This window comes from Nuphar pumila, unplaced genomic scaffold (genome assembly GCF_984573655.1).
Source record: "Nuphar pumila unplaced genomic scaffold, dmNupPumi1.hap1.1 HAP1_SCAFFOLD_962, whole genome shotgun sequence".
In the NCBI taxonomy this organism is placed as follows: Eukaryota; Viridiplantae; Streptophyta; class Magnoliopsida; order Nymphaeales; family Nymphaeaceae; genus Nuphar; species Nuphar pumila.
Window position 1 is genome coordinate 26,902 of NW_028323549.1, and position 14,501 is coordinate 41,402.

Consider the following 14,501-nt stretch of genomic DNA (forward strand, 5'->3'; position numbering starts at 1 on the left):
CTGTTTTGTGAGGACATTGGATCTGAATGGGGCTCTACCTGTGCCATGTCATGGTCATTCTAGGCTTGTACTACCACGTTGAAACACGTGAACATCGAGACACATGGACTGACCCTGAGCTTCACACTCAACACGCAACACTACACTGTCCCTTGTGCGACACTGCTTGAACAAGCGTTGTGCCAAGTGACAGAGCAATGCAATCATGTTGATACATATACGTAAATAAGCCTTTTTCTCACATCCAATCCTTCAACCAAGGCTTGCAGCAGAGAGCAAGGCACGCAGTAACACATGAGCACCGCTAACTGCCATCATGTCCCAGTGATCGGGGCGGGAATTTAGACCCACAGAGAGCTTCATCACCGACCTGCATGTCTGGCTGCACGCCGAGTTGGCAGGCTCAGTGCGCTTGGAATCAATATTATGAGGGTCCTGTATCTTGACAGAGTCGGTCCGGTATCGAGATAGATCATGGATGAGCCGGCTCGTTGTTGCCTTTCTCTTTTGCAAGCATTACTTGCACTCATCTGAGACCCTTCTCTGGTAATTGCGATTGCGCGCTTTCAAGGCCCGGAACCATGCAGCTTGCTTCCTGCAAGCAGCTTCCATGTGTGAATATAGCATATGTATACTACGAGAGCTTCCGGGAGTGCTCTTGCAACCTTCGTGTCAACCAACGCAATCACGCGCACTTTGCATCGAGATACTTGTATGGAAGGCGATGGTACCCAAGTGGGATGTTGACGTGCTGCCGCACACCTCCCTTGCATGCGTCTGCTGCATTTTCAGACAGTTCAGAAAAGTGTCGAACAAAGCTAAGATGCCAGGGAGGTGATGACCTTCTAGTTTCAGCCAGCAACTGGACGAATATAAGATGCTTGGACATAATCAGAGGCCGAACCTGTGCAGCCAAGCTGGAATAGGCAATGCCACAATGCCGCTGCATGTTTCTGTTACCTTGCTTGCTTGCCACGCTTTCCTTGAGTGGGTGCGGAGCATGAACTTCCTATCTTGATGGCCATGCACACAACTAGTTGCGAGACAAATGCAAGCAATGCAACATGAGCAGATGCAGTGGGAAGCACATCGTCCCGCAGAACTGCTGCATATGTGCACACACTTCTCCCACACCACTGCCTCGTTAACATGTCATGGTTCTGGCACGCATCCATCCCATTATCAGCCTGATTTATCATGTGCGATAATCTTGATGCATCACCACACACTCCGAAACAGCAGGCTTCGACAAACGAAACAGCTAACAGCTACCAAGATAGGGTTCTTTCGCCTGCCCGCTGGCTTGACGGTGGCCGCATGGCTTCGCAAACACCTTACCGGAAGTAACTTGCGAATGCAACTTTGTGAACAAGTGATGCAGCGAACAAGCGGCAAGATGTACCTAGTGCAGAACGTCGGAGACATACATGTGCTCCGCAATGTCGAAATCCACTTCACATTCCAGAAGCTAAGGAGGTGCAAGAGTGGACGCCTAGTTCAACGTCTTCATGTCACTCTGATGGTTGCCACGGAGTATCGTCGTCCTCCTTGTCTTGAAACTTGCGCCGAAAGGCAGCGGATTGTTTCAGTTTCTGCATGTCGTACATGAGGTACACTCCCCAAGCCACGAGCCCGAAACCAGCTGCTGCCATCAGACTTCGTCTATCCATCTTTGACCATACGCATGTGCTGATGCGACACGATATAGCCAATGCGTTCCTGGCCTGCCACCCAGGAACGGCGTATAGGCAACGTGTAACCTCAAAATGTCGAGTATAGTCAGGCGCATGACGTATCTGTGTGTTTGCCACCGCTATCTGGCATCACCTCGTCCCGACCGAAATCCCTGCATCATGTCCTCGTGTTTCTTCTCAGACTTTCACAGGGTTCTCTAGATTGCCCTATTCACCGCGTTGATCCAGGTGTGACACTCCAGGCAATCACGACCTTACGAAGCACGAAGGCAGTCTATAAGCAGCACATATGGCCAATGGCTGCTCTTTCTGACGCATTTCATTTCCTTCTCATCGTCGTCCTGCAAGATGGAGGCCGTTTTCACTCGAATCGTGGGCTCAAGCCGCAGCCTGCACACATCGTGTCGTAGCCTGGGCCTTTTCTCTCATGTCGACCTGTATCCCAAAGACCCTATCCTCGGAGTTACGGAGAACTTCCTCATGGACAAGAACCCTGAGAAAATGAATTTGGGGGTGGTGCGTGGAAATAACCAACCCCTAACCAATGACCCCGTGATCTCCTTTGCTCGCATCACCAACCACCGTATCTGTAACTGCAGGGCGCTTATCGTGACGATGATGGCAAGCCTGTAGTGCTGAAGTGCGTGCGTGAAGCGGAGAAGCGCGTGACAGATAGCAAGTTCATGGAGTGCGTTCCAGGGTGGCTGTTGGTTGATTTGCCGCTTTGGTCAGCAGCAGTTGTGCACTTGATTTGACTGCACGGGGCATGACTGGTTATCCACCACCAAAGCCCTCGCTTCTCTTGTTTGTGAAACTTGTCAATCTCTTGCTGTGCGCAATTGAACTAAGTTGTTGTCGCCAACAAAAGCAGGTTCAGGGTTTAGCGGGACCAAGTTGCCGCATGCCAGATTCTGAAACCATCGTTTCCTCCAGGGCAGTTGTTTCACAAAATTCGGAGGCAATAATTCAGGTGTTACTCGCAGGTACCTCCCTATGGCGGGGTACAAGCCATTCATTGACGAGACCATGAAGCTTGCGTATGGTGACAATGCGGATGTGCTGAAGAACAACCAGGTTGCAGCTGTGCAATCATTGTCCGGGACAGGAGCTTGCCGCCTGATGGCTGAGTTCCAAAAGCGCTTCATGCCAAAGGCAAAAGTTCTCATCCCCAAGCCAACCTGGTCAAACCATCACAACATCTGGAGAGACGCAGGTGTCGACAAGGCTGAGTTCAGATACTACAAGCCAGAAACCCGTGGACTGGACCTGAATGGCATGCTCGAGGATCTCAAGGTACGCTAACTGGTCGCACCAGTCAAACATGCCCTTGTAGAAGCTCACACAGCCTCGTTTGCCTTGCCTCTTGAGAGACTGCGCCCTTGGTGCATAAACTTGTGGTCCAAAGCAACAACCATACTCTTCTGGCAAAGCGATGCCATCTGCACAATGTGCGGTAGAGATGACTGTTGATCATGTCTCAGATCATGCTGCTGCTCTGATTTATTCGCTGTCCTCTATCTGTAACAGAATGGCAGCTCAACCAAGCTTCTTCCTATCTCCCCGCCATGAGCTGTACTTGATTCCAGATGGTCGGTCATTGCAGAAAGCTCCCTCTGGCTCTGTGATTCTGTTGCATGCATGTGCGCACAACCCCACGGGCGTCGACCCCACTCTCGAGGAGTGGAAAGCCATCGCCGACGTGGTGAGGGAGAAGAGCCATTTCTCCTTCTTTGATATGGCCTACCAGGGCTTTGCCTCAGGCGACTGCGAGAAGGATCGCCAAGCTATTCAGCTCTTCTTGGACCAGGGCCTCCCGATGGCGCTGTCCCAGTCATATGCCAAGAACATGGGCATGTATGGTCAGCGCATTGGCGCGTTCTCCATCGTGTGTGACAGCCCCACAGAGGCAACGGCGGTCAAGTCTCAGATCCAGGGTATCTCCCGAGCGATGTACAGCAATCCTCCGTGCCATGGCGCCTACCTGGTCAGTGAGATTCTGACAGACCCTGAACTCAAGGCCCTCTGGTGCGCCCCTCGTGTCCCACCAACGTCGAGTTGCAGCATGAGAATCTTGCCTAGTGTCATCTCTTTTGGTTGGATATGGATTTTAAGGGTACTACGTTGGGGTTTTCGAAGAAGTCGTGTATGGCTTTGGAAGACGTGTGAGTTTCTTGAGGATGATGCAAGGACGACGCATTGCTTTCAATGCATCTGTTGCTAGTGGCTTGATGCACATTAGCATCCATCTGCATTTTGTGGAGCTTTCTGACAGTTGCTCCTGGGAAGGCTGAGAAGTGCCACGGCAGAGAGTTACCAAGGAGCTGCAATCTACAATTTGGGTACCCACATTTAAATGGCTGGCCCTGGTGGCGAGGATGTTACATTTGAAGGTAATTGTCTAGACAACACGAAGCACGCCTGGGACTTTGCCACTGCATACAGGGTGAAGTGGCATTTTGGCGAAATCTGAGCTCTGTGCTCGCTTGTGTAGGTACACTGAGGTCAAGACCATGGCCGACCGCATCATCAGCATGAGGAAGATGCTTCGCAGCACTTTGGAGGCGTCAGGCTCTAAGCTCACCTGGAACCACGTCACTGACCAAATTGGGATGTTCTGCTTCTCTGGCATGACCGGAGACATGGTCGACGAGCTATCTGCCAAGCACAGCATCTACATGACCCGCAATGGCCGTATCTCGATGGCGGGAGTCAACACCAAGAACGTCGGTCGCCTCGCTGCCGCCATTCATGCAGTAACTTCAAAATAGGCTTGTTCAGCGTATCCCTGTAGTGTTAGTGTGGCATGCGGCACTTGTGAGTAACGGAAGCTGCTGTTGTAATTCACATTTCCCCGGAAACCTGTTTCCCGGGATTCGGGCAATGCTCAATTTTGGCAACACGACCTATCTCCGATGCCCGACCTTGATTCCTGTCTTTCATGTGTTAGCACTCGGGCGAAATTGCCATTTGTTCTTGGCTCCCCTGTGTCAACCTGTGTCTAAATGAGCTGGAAATGCGAGGTGCTCAACCTTCTTTGTGATTTACAACATATCAGCCGATAGCGCGAGCGGGTTGCATACGATGATTGGCATCTGGTTCCTATGCATGACGTTTCCGCAAACAAGCCGCAAAAGCTCCGTCAATGCCGTCCCGGAACGGAACGGTGGCAAGAAAACCTTCATCAGACAGCAGCTGCGGGTTGATGTTTCCGGACTGGGGCCTCTCCAGCTCAAATTCCGGGCAGGCATCTAAAAAGTACTGAACCTGTTCCGCGTTCTCACAGGGTTCGATTGAGCACGTGGAGTACACCAGCAGTCCTCCTGGCTTCACGCACGGAGCGGCAGCTAGCAGCAGGCGTCTCTGCACAGCACTTGGGTACATGAGCGCCATGATCACATTGTGAACACAACTGCGAAAACCTTTGCGGTGCATGCAACTTCCATTGAAAGCGAAGCCAAGGACAAAGGGGATATCACGCCTAAAAATATTTGCAATAGGCAGCACACCTGTAATGCAACCAGCTCAACCAGGTCTTCCGGCGTTCGTCGCCACCGCATGTCAGCACGCTTGCAGAGGACGCCTAGTCCAGAGCAAGGGGCATCCAGTAGCACCTTGGCAAACAGCTGGTGTTGCACATCAGGCGTGTGCGCAGCCTCTGCCTCGCCTTGCACCGCATGTCGTTGCCAAAATGTCTCCTCTGCAGTCACAACGTCAGCCGTGCTGATAGGTACCACAAAGCCTCTGCACATCACCAATGCATCCTGGGTGTGGGTACTCTCGACAGTGTCAACGCGAAAGAAGGTGGTTGGAAGTTGTGGAGGCAACTAGAATAAAGAATCACGCTGGGCATAAAGAACCCTGGGCCTTGTTAGAATGAAGCATGCAGTCCAGGTCAATGACCGAGTGCTTGGGCTGGTGCCAAACCATGTGCTCCACGGCTACAGCACATGTGCCGATGAACTAAACTAATCTCACAGGGACCAGCAAGGCACTAGGATTCAATAGTTTTGCACTTCAAGGACTTCACACCGATTGACCCCGCAAAGCGCCCATGTATAGTAGTCCAATGCTAACCACACACATTTACAGGCATGCCGGCTACTCCAGTGTGCAGGGGCTTATTACCATCAACACTTGGTAGACAGTGAGGTCCTCTCCAACAACACCGGCACATGGGCCACACACCACTATCAGGTTTTCGTTTTCCTTTTGCACTGCAGAGCCCATGGAGAAGCTGGAAGGGTGCGGGTGTGGTCAGGTGTATGCACAGTTTGCGCCACCAGCGAAGTGCAAACAGCGAAGGACAAACGGCGAAGTATGAACAGTTTTACACAAGAAAACAGCCCAGACTCTGCTCGTAGATGAACATACCGTGGGGTTGATGCAGCACAGAGGTCCCCTGCCACGGTGGTGATAATACTGTGCAGACCCGCAAGCTCGGCAGCTTTTGACACCAGCCCAAGGCGAGCAGGGTTCACATCCATCGCCACAATGGATGTGCCTGGGTTCTCTGCCCCTTTCATCCGTGCTGCACAATACAGCGTCTTGCCACCGGGTGCAGCACATGCATCCAAGAGCGAGTCACCGGGTTGCGGGTCCAGCATAGCTACCACTAGGCCTGCGCCTTCGTCTTGGACAGCACAGAGCCCTTCTTGCATTACTCCGGACATTAGGATGGCTTGCATGCCTTGAGACACCCTGCAGACGCAGACCCCAATACGATGCATTGCAGGATATCTCAGGACACATTCTGCAGGCGATGTGTCGTCACTGCTGACAAATCAGGGTGTGGCTGCAAGCACCCATATATCTGTAGAAGCCGTGTTGCAGTGCATGTGGAGGCTACATTACAGGCGCTGTGGGAATAACAGATCAGAGGTAAATGCAGCTCATGTGCAACCTTTGAAGAAGGAGATTTCTCGAAATGCATCCGAGAAACCAGGAGTTTCTGGAGTGACACAGAGCACCGCTGAATGTACACTTTAACTGTATACCTACATCGGTACAATTTCACTGATACATCAAAGTGTGACCAAGTAGATCTCGGCACTGACCAGATGTGATTTTGATTTCTGTGTCGTCAGTGGCTTACCGAACAGGCGCTCCTCTTCACCCCTGCCAATGGCATGCACTGGGAGGCTCACCATCTCTTGCCTTCAGCCATCAGGCCATATGATTGCAACATATTGTGATTTGCTTCATTGGTAGCGTTGCCTCGCCCTTTCTGTGTCCCCCATGCGTTTGCAAGCACGCACCGGAGAAATTCTTGCGGCAAGTAGGGGGATGGCTCCACAACAGCTTCAGTCGATTCGAGGCGAGCACACAGCGATGCCACGTCAGTCTTGGCAGTGTTGACGCGGATGCCGTACACAGGCCGCTCGTTGTTGCGTGTCAGCAACTGTACAGTGGCTTCCTGCCCATATTGCTTGAGCCACCGAGCAACCATCCATGTCGGGTGACTGGTGGCAATCGCAATGCTGCGGGCCCTGTCTCGTAATTGCCTGCACTTGCACATCCCCGTCACGCCTGTACGCCTGGATGCTTTGATCGGCCACAATGCGCTGAGTGGTGGAAATTGGAGAGTTTCGTGTGAAGATGTGCCTTTTGGTGGAACCGTGTTGCTTGCGTCATGCCGATGACTCATGCGCATCGAACCGATCAAGTGCCGGTATACCCTACCTTGACACAGACGCATAGCCAGGTGCATGGACACACGTTGCAGTCTAGTGAGCAGGCAACAGAATTTGGCGTGGTCAACTTGCAACTTGCTATACTGCGCAGTGCACAAGGATGGTGGTAGACTATCACCTTCACGCACAACCGCACAGCCAGGCTGGAACCAAACCTTGCTTTCCTTCATTGCGGGCAACGCAACATGAGTACAATCGCACAGCAAAGGGCAAGTTGTACAATGCACCCCCGATGTGTTGTCAGCCGTGGGGACGCCAAATCAGGATATTCCAGCTATTCCAGCATAAATTAGGTTTGCGTGAGCACAATTTGACAGATTGGGAGCCCGTTGGCGCAGCCTAGCGATGCTGGAGTGGAGTTGTTACGGCAGAGACTGACTGTCATTGCCCGGCGTGCAGCACGAATTGGAGGGAGACGTGCTTGCGACCCTCTGGTTGGCTGGGCGGTGCAGGAATCAGAGGAAGGAGGAGAGAATTTGCTTCTCGCTGGCGGAGAGCATTGCGAAGAATGGCGTTGACAAATCCCCCTATCTCCTGACGCACGCACACTTTTGCCAGCTCCACATGCTCATGAATCGCCCAGGGCGTGATGACTGTGTGCAGAATTTCGTAAATGCCCAGTCGCAGGATCTGCAGATTCCACACCCTTTTGTTTACTGTCGCAACAACAGACACGACAGCATGTCGACCGGTATGGTCACACATGTCCTCCATTTTTGCCAGAAGTTTTTGCCAGGAGTCAGTGACTTTATCACTGTTTGTGCTGTGACATACTTCAGGATGTTCAACGAATAAATTAACCAATCGGATATCAAGCCGTACTCATGGACGCTTCGGCCACGCGCACCAGTTGCTAGTCCAGTGATTCTCGTGCCAGACATCTACATTCAGGTTTGCATTTTGACACCCGTTCCAAAGATTAGCACCCACGGTGATTCAAATTGGAATCTATATGGTTCAGCACTTCTCCAAATGGCCTTGGCATATGGCTCCAGGGTAGTGACCAGAGCTTGCAACGCAGCGCGCCTCGTTTTCCTGCATGACCTGAAACAGTCCAGCACAATGTCGCTAGTTGCACCCATGAGAAGGGGAATGCTGCAAACGGTAACGCACCTGGCGCACTGCTGGCTCTAGCTCCATGGATGCCCGCCCTGCAAGGTTGGAGATCACAAAGTCAAGCTGCCGTCGCCACCGCGTCACCCCGGCCACTAGATTTGTTGTGTGACGCATGGAATCTGCATCATTTGCAGGCTTATCTGACCTGTCTGAACTCAGTTTCGCCGCCCCTGAATTCACGTATTGTCCTGGGGTAGAATCTTGCGACAGGGTGTTGCCAGACAGCAATGCCGAGTACGCCCCATTTTCTATTCGAAGCAGCTGCACCAGTACAGCGCCTCGCGTACTTCCGGCCAACGACGACTGGCGCAACCTGCTCAACACACATGAGATCGCTTGTTCTGCCTGGCGCTTTGCACGAATGGGCCACCACATCATCAGCGTGTCTTGCGTCCGACGCGTACGCAGTCAGCAGCCGCATGGATCCCCGAAAAAGGTCCTATAATTATCGCATTTGTGTGCCAAGTTTGCCCAGCGAGACAATCCCTCGCGTGCAGAGTGTCGCTTTTGCATGTGATGGATACCACGTAACATGGTGGCCATTCATTGTGTAAATGGAAAGGTGAATGGTCGCACCTGTAAACTGTACTGTTCACATTTTTCTCGTTTCGGGCATTGGATTCGTCAGGAGAGAGGAGTTGCTGTCGGCATACTAACGAACCCTGGCGCCTGTTCCTGTTCCGTCGTGTCGGTGCCCTCGTGTTTAAAAAGAGAAGTGCGAATTGCGAATGGAAACTTACGTTAAGATTATTGAGGTTCACAGAAGTGTGTTGCTTGTGTGAGGCGTCAGAGCGCCTTGGTAATGCAACCCGCGACCTTCGAGCAAAATTGATTGGAGTGCCATATCAACCCATTCACCACATCCAAACACAGTAAATGAAAGAGAAGCTTAAAGAAGATAGAAAGGACAGTCGCCTATGTATGGTGCCAGTCGCCTCGAAATGGTGTCACGCCACTGCCGCCATCAGCTGTGCATGTGCACTAAATGTTTTCGACCGCAGGTGGCCCACATAACGTGTCATATCCGACGCTTACACCCGCGTGGGAGAGTGGCTAAGTGTTGTACCTCAAAAAACGTTGTTATTCTGCAAGCGTGCACAAACTATCTCAGAAATGAGCTATCTTGACTGTGCAAGCGGGGTGCATGTGGAGAGTGCGCTGTGGGAAGCCTGTGGCTTCTTGTCTACACCAGGAACCAAAGGTAAGCGCACGAAAAGGAGCAAATGTAGCGCACATATATGCTGTATCTGCGCCTGGTGTGAATGTAGCTAGGCAACCAGAGCACCGAAGAGGTTGACCCTGCTGTCCATCTGTTGACTTGCACCCTGCGCCAAAAGCAAGTTCATCATGTCGCTCGCAGATCAGCTGGATATTGTCATCCCCACAATTAGAAATCTCGATTTCTTGGAGATGTGGCGGCCTTTCTTCCAGCCGTACCACTTGATTGTGATCCAGGATGGCGACCCTACCCGCAAGGTTGAAACACCCAAGGGATTCGACGTCGAGTTCTACAACCGCAACGACATCGAGAAGATGCTGGGTGACAAAGCTTGGGCTATCTCTTTCAAAGACTCTGCATGCCGGTGCTTCGGTTTCATGGTGTCGCGCAAAAAATATATCTTCACCATCGATGATGACTGCTTTGTGGCAAAGAACCCCTCTGGCGAGGACATCAACGCACTGCAGCAGCACATCGAGAATCTGCTTTCCCCAGCCACTCCCTACTTCTTCAATACTCTCTATGACCCTTTCGCAAAAGGTTCGGATTTCGTGCGGGGCTACCCGTTCTCCCTTCGTGAGGGCGTGCCAACAGCGGTCTCTCATGGTCTTTGGCTCAACATTCCCGACTACGACGCACCCACCCAGATGGTCAAGCCCCTCGAACGGAATACACGCTACGTTGACATGGTGCAGACTATTCCCAAGAACACGCTGTTCCCCATGTGCGGTATGAACTTGGCCTTTGACCGTGAGCTCATTGGACCTGCCATGTACTTTGGTCTGATGGGTGAGGGTCAACCAATTGGACGCTACGATGACATGTGGGCAGGCTGGTGCACAAAGGTCATCTGCGACCATCTTGGCCTTGGTGTTAAGACTGGACTTCCATACATCTGGCACAGCAAGGCCAGCAACCCGTTCACCAACTTGAAGAAGGAGTACAAGGGTATCTTCTGGCAGGTGTGCTTTCAGCCTTGTTTTGGAGCTGCACGATGGTCACCGCGGGTGATGGTAAATTTTGGAAGGTATGCAGTGGAGATTTCAAAGGGCTTTCAGCGGCCGATGTAGGTTGTCTACCGATATAGACAAGTGCCGCGGTTGTGGTCAGCGCACTTTCGTCAATTGCGATGCATGTGTCATGTTGTGAAAGAATCGAGGCAGGTCAATGTCTGCACGGCAAATTGCAATGCACATCGTGCCACACGAATCTACGTATTGTTACGGGGGCAGTGCATGGTTCCCACGACGTACAACATATTGGTTGTAATCACTCCTCCTTGCTGTGCCCCATGTGTCTCGCAGCTATTGTGCACAAGCTGAGAGGTAATGTATTGTGGTCAAGAAGTTCTGGAGAAGCTGGTCAAGTGCTGCGTCATGCTCAACGCACATTCATCAATTTCGATGCATGTGTCATGTTGTGGAAGAATCGAGGCAGCTCAATGTCAGCAAGGCAAAGTTTAATGCACAGCGTGCCATATATGCACTCCAAATATTGCCACGGGCAATTTACTTGTCCCACAACATACAACATATTGTTGGAACCACTCCCTCATGTGTCTTGCAAATAATGTGCACAAGCTGAGAGTTCACGTAGGGTGGCCAAGAAACTTTGGAGAAAGTGGTGAGGCTGGATGTGGGGGTTATTGTTCTTCATCTGGCGACGCGGTGTATGTAAGCCTTGTGTTGTCGGGCGTCAAACCACCAAGGGCACGCTTGCTCTCTTGCAGCTCCCGAACATGGCCAGCAGTGGATGGTCATTGCATAACATCCAAAGAATGTTCGTATACTTATAAGGGGTCAGTCAAGGGCCACTCGGCGGTTTTCAGGCTCCTACATGGGGGAAAATGCCTATTGCTTGTCATTGAGCTGGTAGGTGGAACTCTTTCCAAATGCATGGGTGGGTGCTCACATTTGGAAGCTTGCATGAGAGCAATCAACTTCCGGCAACTCAGTGAGCGGTGTTTTTAACCACTGTGGCCTCTAGTTTACAGGCAAAGCCCACATTGAGTTGGTGCGCGAGTTCATGCGAGCTCTTGTGTGCTGATGTGTTGGAATGCGTTGCAGGAGGAGATCATTCCTTTCTTCCAGCGTGTGACATTGAGCAAGGAGTCTGACACAACAATCAAGTGCATGATCGAGCTTGCGGGGCTCGTGCGCACTGGGCTTGCCCACATCGACCCCTATTTTGTCAAGCTTGCAGACGGCATGCTGGCGTGGATCGCTGCTTGGAAGCAGATCAACCCTGAGTTTGTGTGATGAGCATGCGGGGTTCGACGTCCACAAACACAGGTTTTTAGGTGCTGTGGCAACAATGGGCCCTGCATGTCCATGACTGCTGACTGCAAAGTCCACAATCATATGTGAACTTTGCGCTCAGAATGAGGGCTGATGCATTTAACGGCATGCCCTGACTTGGCGTTTCCACGGTTTATGGCATGTGTGGCGCCTGTTACCAATCGCTGTGGCATAGAAGCTTGCGGTACAGAACCTCTGCATGGTAGAACCTTGCATGGTTGTCGGACAGGTGGACAAGTCCGGCACATGTGTGGCGGCATGTCTTGTAGCTGTGTTCACAGGTTCCACCATCGGATTCAGACCAATTGTAACGATGGCAAATAAATATGCCGCGGCTTCCCAGGATTCTTCCACACAAAGCACACAAAGTAGCTCGTTCCAAGCGAGAAACTTGTGGCATCCAGCAAGCTTTCAGTGAGATTGCTTCTGCCCTCACCAGTGAAGAGAAGTGCACTTGATAACATTGTTATCAAGTTCGGTCACCTTTGAACGGCGCGAGATCAGCTCTGGCTGTCGTGCACTCTCTTGGCTGGCGTATCTGTAAGAGGAGTGACAGTAATACTTTGAGTGCCTAATGTGAATAGTTTTGGTTGGTCAATGGCTGCATGCTGCATGTCCACGTGTGATACCGGTAGGTGTGAAAAAGTTATAAAAGGCAGATCGGTACATCTAAGCCACAATTACAGGTGACTAGGGCAGCCCAGCCAGTATTCCAAGCATTCCAGTCTTTCGAATGATTATGACCGCCGCTTTGCCAGCTTAGCAGCCTTTGCAGAAACGCTAGATGCACTTCCATGCGCAGGCCTGGCAGTACTTCCGCCCAGACGTTTGAGCTTCTGGACGCCAGCGAAGATGTCCTGGCGTAGGATGTCGTGTCTAGTCTTGTGTTGCATTGTTTTTGCACGCCGTGCTGCTCCCCGCGCCATTTCGGTTGTGGCACGTTCCGCATCGGCTGCGCTTGTCGGGAGCAAAGCTATATGATCCGGAAGGCCTAATTGTTGCCGCCTGCATGCAAATACTGATAGAAAACAATGATCTTCACTTACATCTGACTAGTGCAAGTCCTTATGACTGAAGCCAGATTGAGGCAAACACACATACTGAGATGTTGCTGCTAGATCACGAGTCCATAGAGAAACTAGCTGCAGATAGCCAACTACATGACTCAGCATACAACTCAACAAATACGTCCCTGGACAAGCACACAGATTGACAGACTGAGGGCTACGCACGACAGGAATGTATCAACCTTCCTTGGACTCCCGTTCGTACTTGAAGTTGCCACGGCCCATGTGGATTCGGTGGTGCTGTAAAAAGATACCTCATCATCACCCCTGTACCAGATTGACGCACCATATGCACCCACCGTGTAACGTCTGATCATCATCCTCATATCGAAGGTGAGCATGAACCAGTGAGCGATGAAACATACCTCGGGCTGCGGCACATCAGATCATCACATTGGCACTGGCATTCACACACTAGCCAAGTATTCGTGTTGATGCAAGCTTGATGCCGTCACGCAAAGGGTCGCCCTACAAATGTGTGGATTGGGCCGCACCTACTGTCCAGAGCAGCAGCCTCCTTCTTTGTGTCCCGCATTCTTCGTTTCAACTCCTTGTTCAGCTTGTATGAGTTCCCGTCTGCCGTCCTGCGGTGCTGCATCTCCAAAAGGTCCGACAACTCCACCTTCCCCTTGGCTGCCTTTACCTGACGTTCCTGTTGCCTTTCCAAGCGAAAAATGGGATCAGAAGCCAGCCTGGCTTTCTCGTCGTCATCTGGCAACTCTATTACTTGTGCATCGCTTGCTGTGTACTCCTCCTCCTGCACTCTTGGACAGAGATGAGCCAACACCCCACGTGTGAACATAAGCTGTCATAGGACTGCCGAGCCTGTGTGGCCAAGAGAACCGGTGATGCTATCTTGCAGCAGCTCGAGCCCGCTCACTCCAGTTTCATGGCAGCCTTCATGAGCAAGTCGCCGCGATCGAATTTGCGCAGCTTAGTCTATATAAGGGAAATCCACATCCCGCCTACGGTCTTGTGTACAGTTCGGTGCATTGTCGATTGCATCCGACTGCACATGTGGTGATTACCGAAATACCAGATGTAGTGTTCCGGAAGGCTTGAATTCTAGGAAAAGCGGCCAGCCGATCATACCCTTAGGTGGTGAGCATGTTGCATTTCAGACAAAAGCTTGGGAGGACCTGTCAACGTGATATCGCTCACGTCTTGAACTGTTATGAGATGATTTTAGGCCTGTGCACACAATTTCATGGATGCAACTCAGCTAATCGCCAATCATGAGTATGCCATCTGCAGGGAGATCCATACCTTTTGCTTGGCGCCCTTTTCAATAAGGTACTTGCAGCTTTTGGGATCAGTGACAACCTCGATTTCGCATCCGCAGTGATGGTGCATCTTGAAGGACCATATCTTGCTCGACAGATACGTCCCAATCTGTTTCTTCTCCGCATTGAAGCGCA

General features: G+C 51.5%; 1 protein-coding gene and 1 pseudogene across 1 annotated transcript; both read left to right on the forward strand.

Moving 5' to 3' along the window:
* The first annotated feature begins 2,042 nt into the window (after nucleotides 1-2,042).
* LOC149809624 (aspartate aminotransferase, mitochondrial-like) lies at nucleotides 2,043-4,462 on the forward strand. The gene is made up of 5 exons (XM_089994736.1): nucleotides 2,043-2,210; nucleotides 2,294-2,382; nucleotides 2,678-2,987; nucleotides 3,298-3,719; nucleotides 4,186-4,462. Exons 1-5 carry the CDS (start codon nucleotides 2,043-2,045, stop codon nucleotides 4,460-4,462), a joined length of 1,266 nt encoding a protein of 421 aa, XP_089850862.1.
* Nucleotides 4,463-9,847: 5,385 nt separating this feature from the next.
* LOC149809625 (UDP-arabinopyranose mutase 1 pseudogene) lies at nucleotides 9,848-11,977 on the forward strand (annotated as a pseudogene).
* The last annotated feature ends 2,524 nt before the right edge of the window (nucleotides 11,978-14,501 follow it).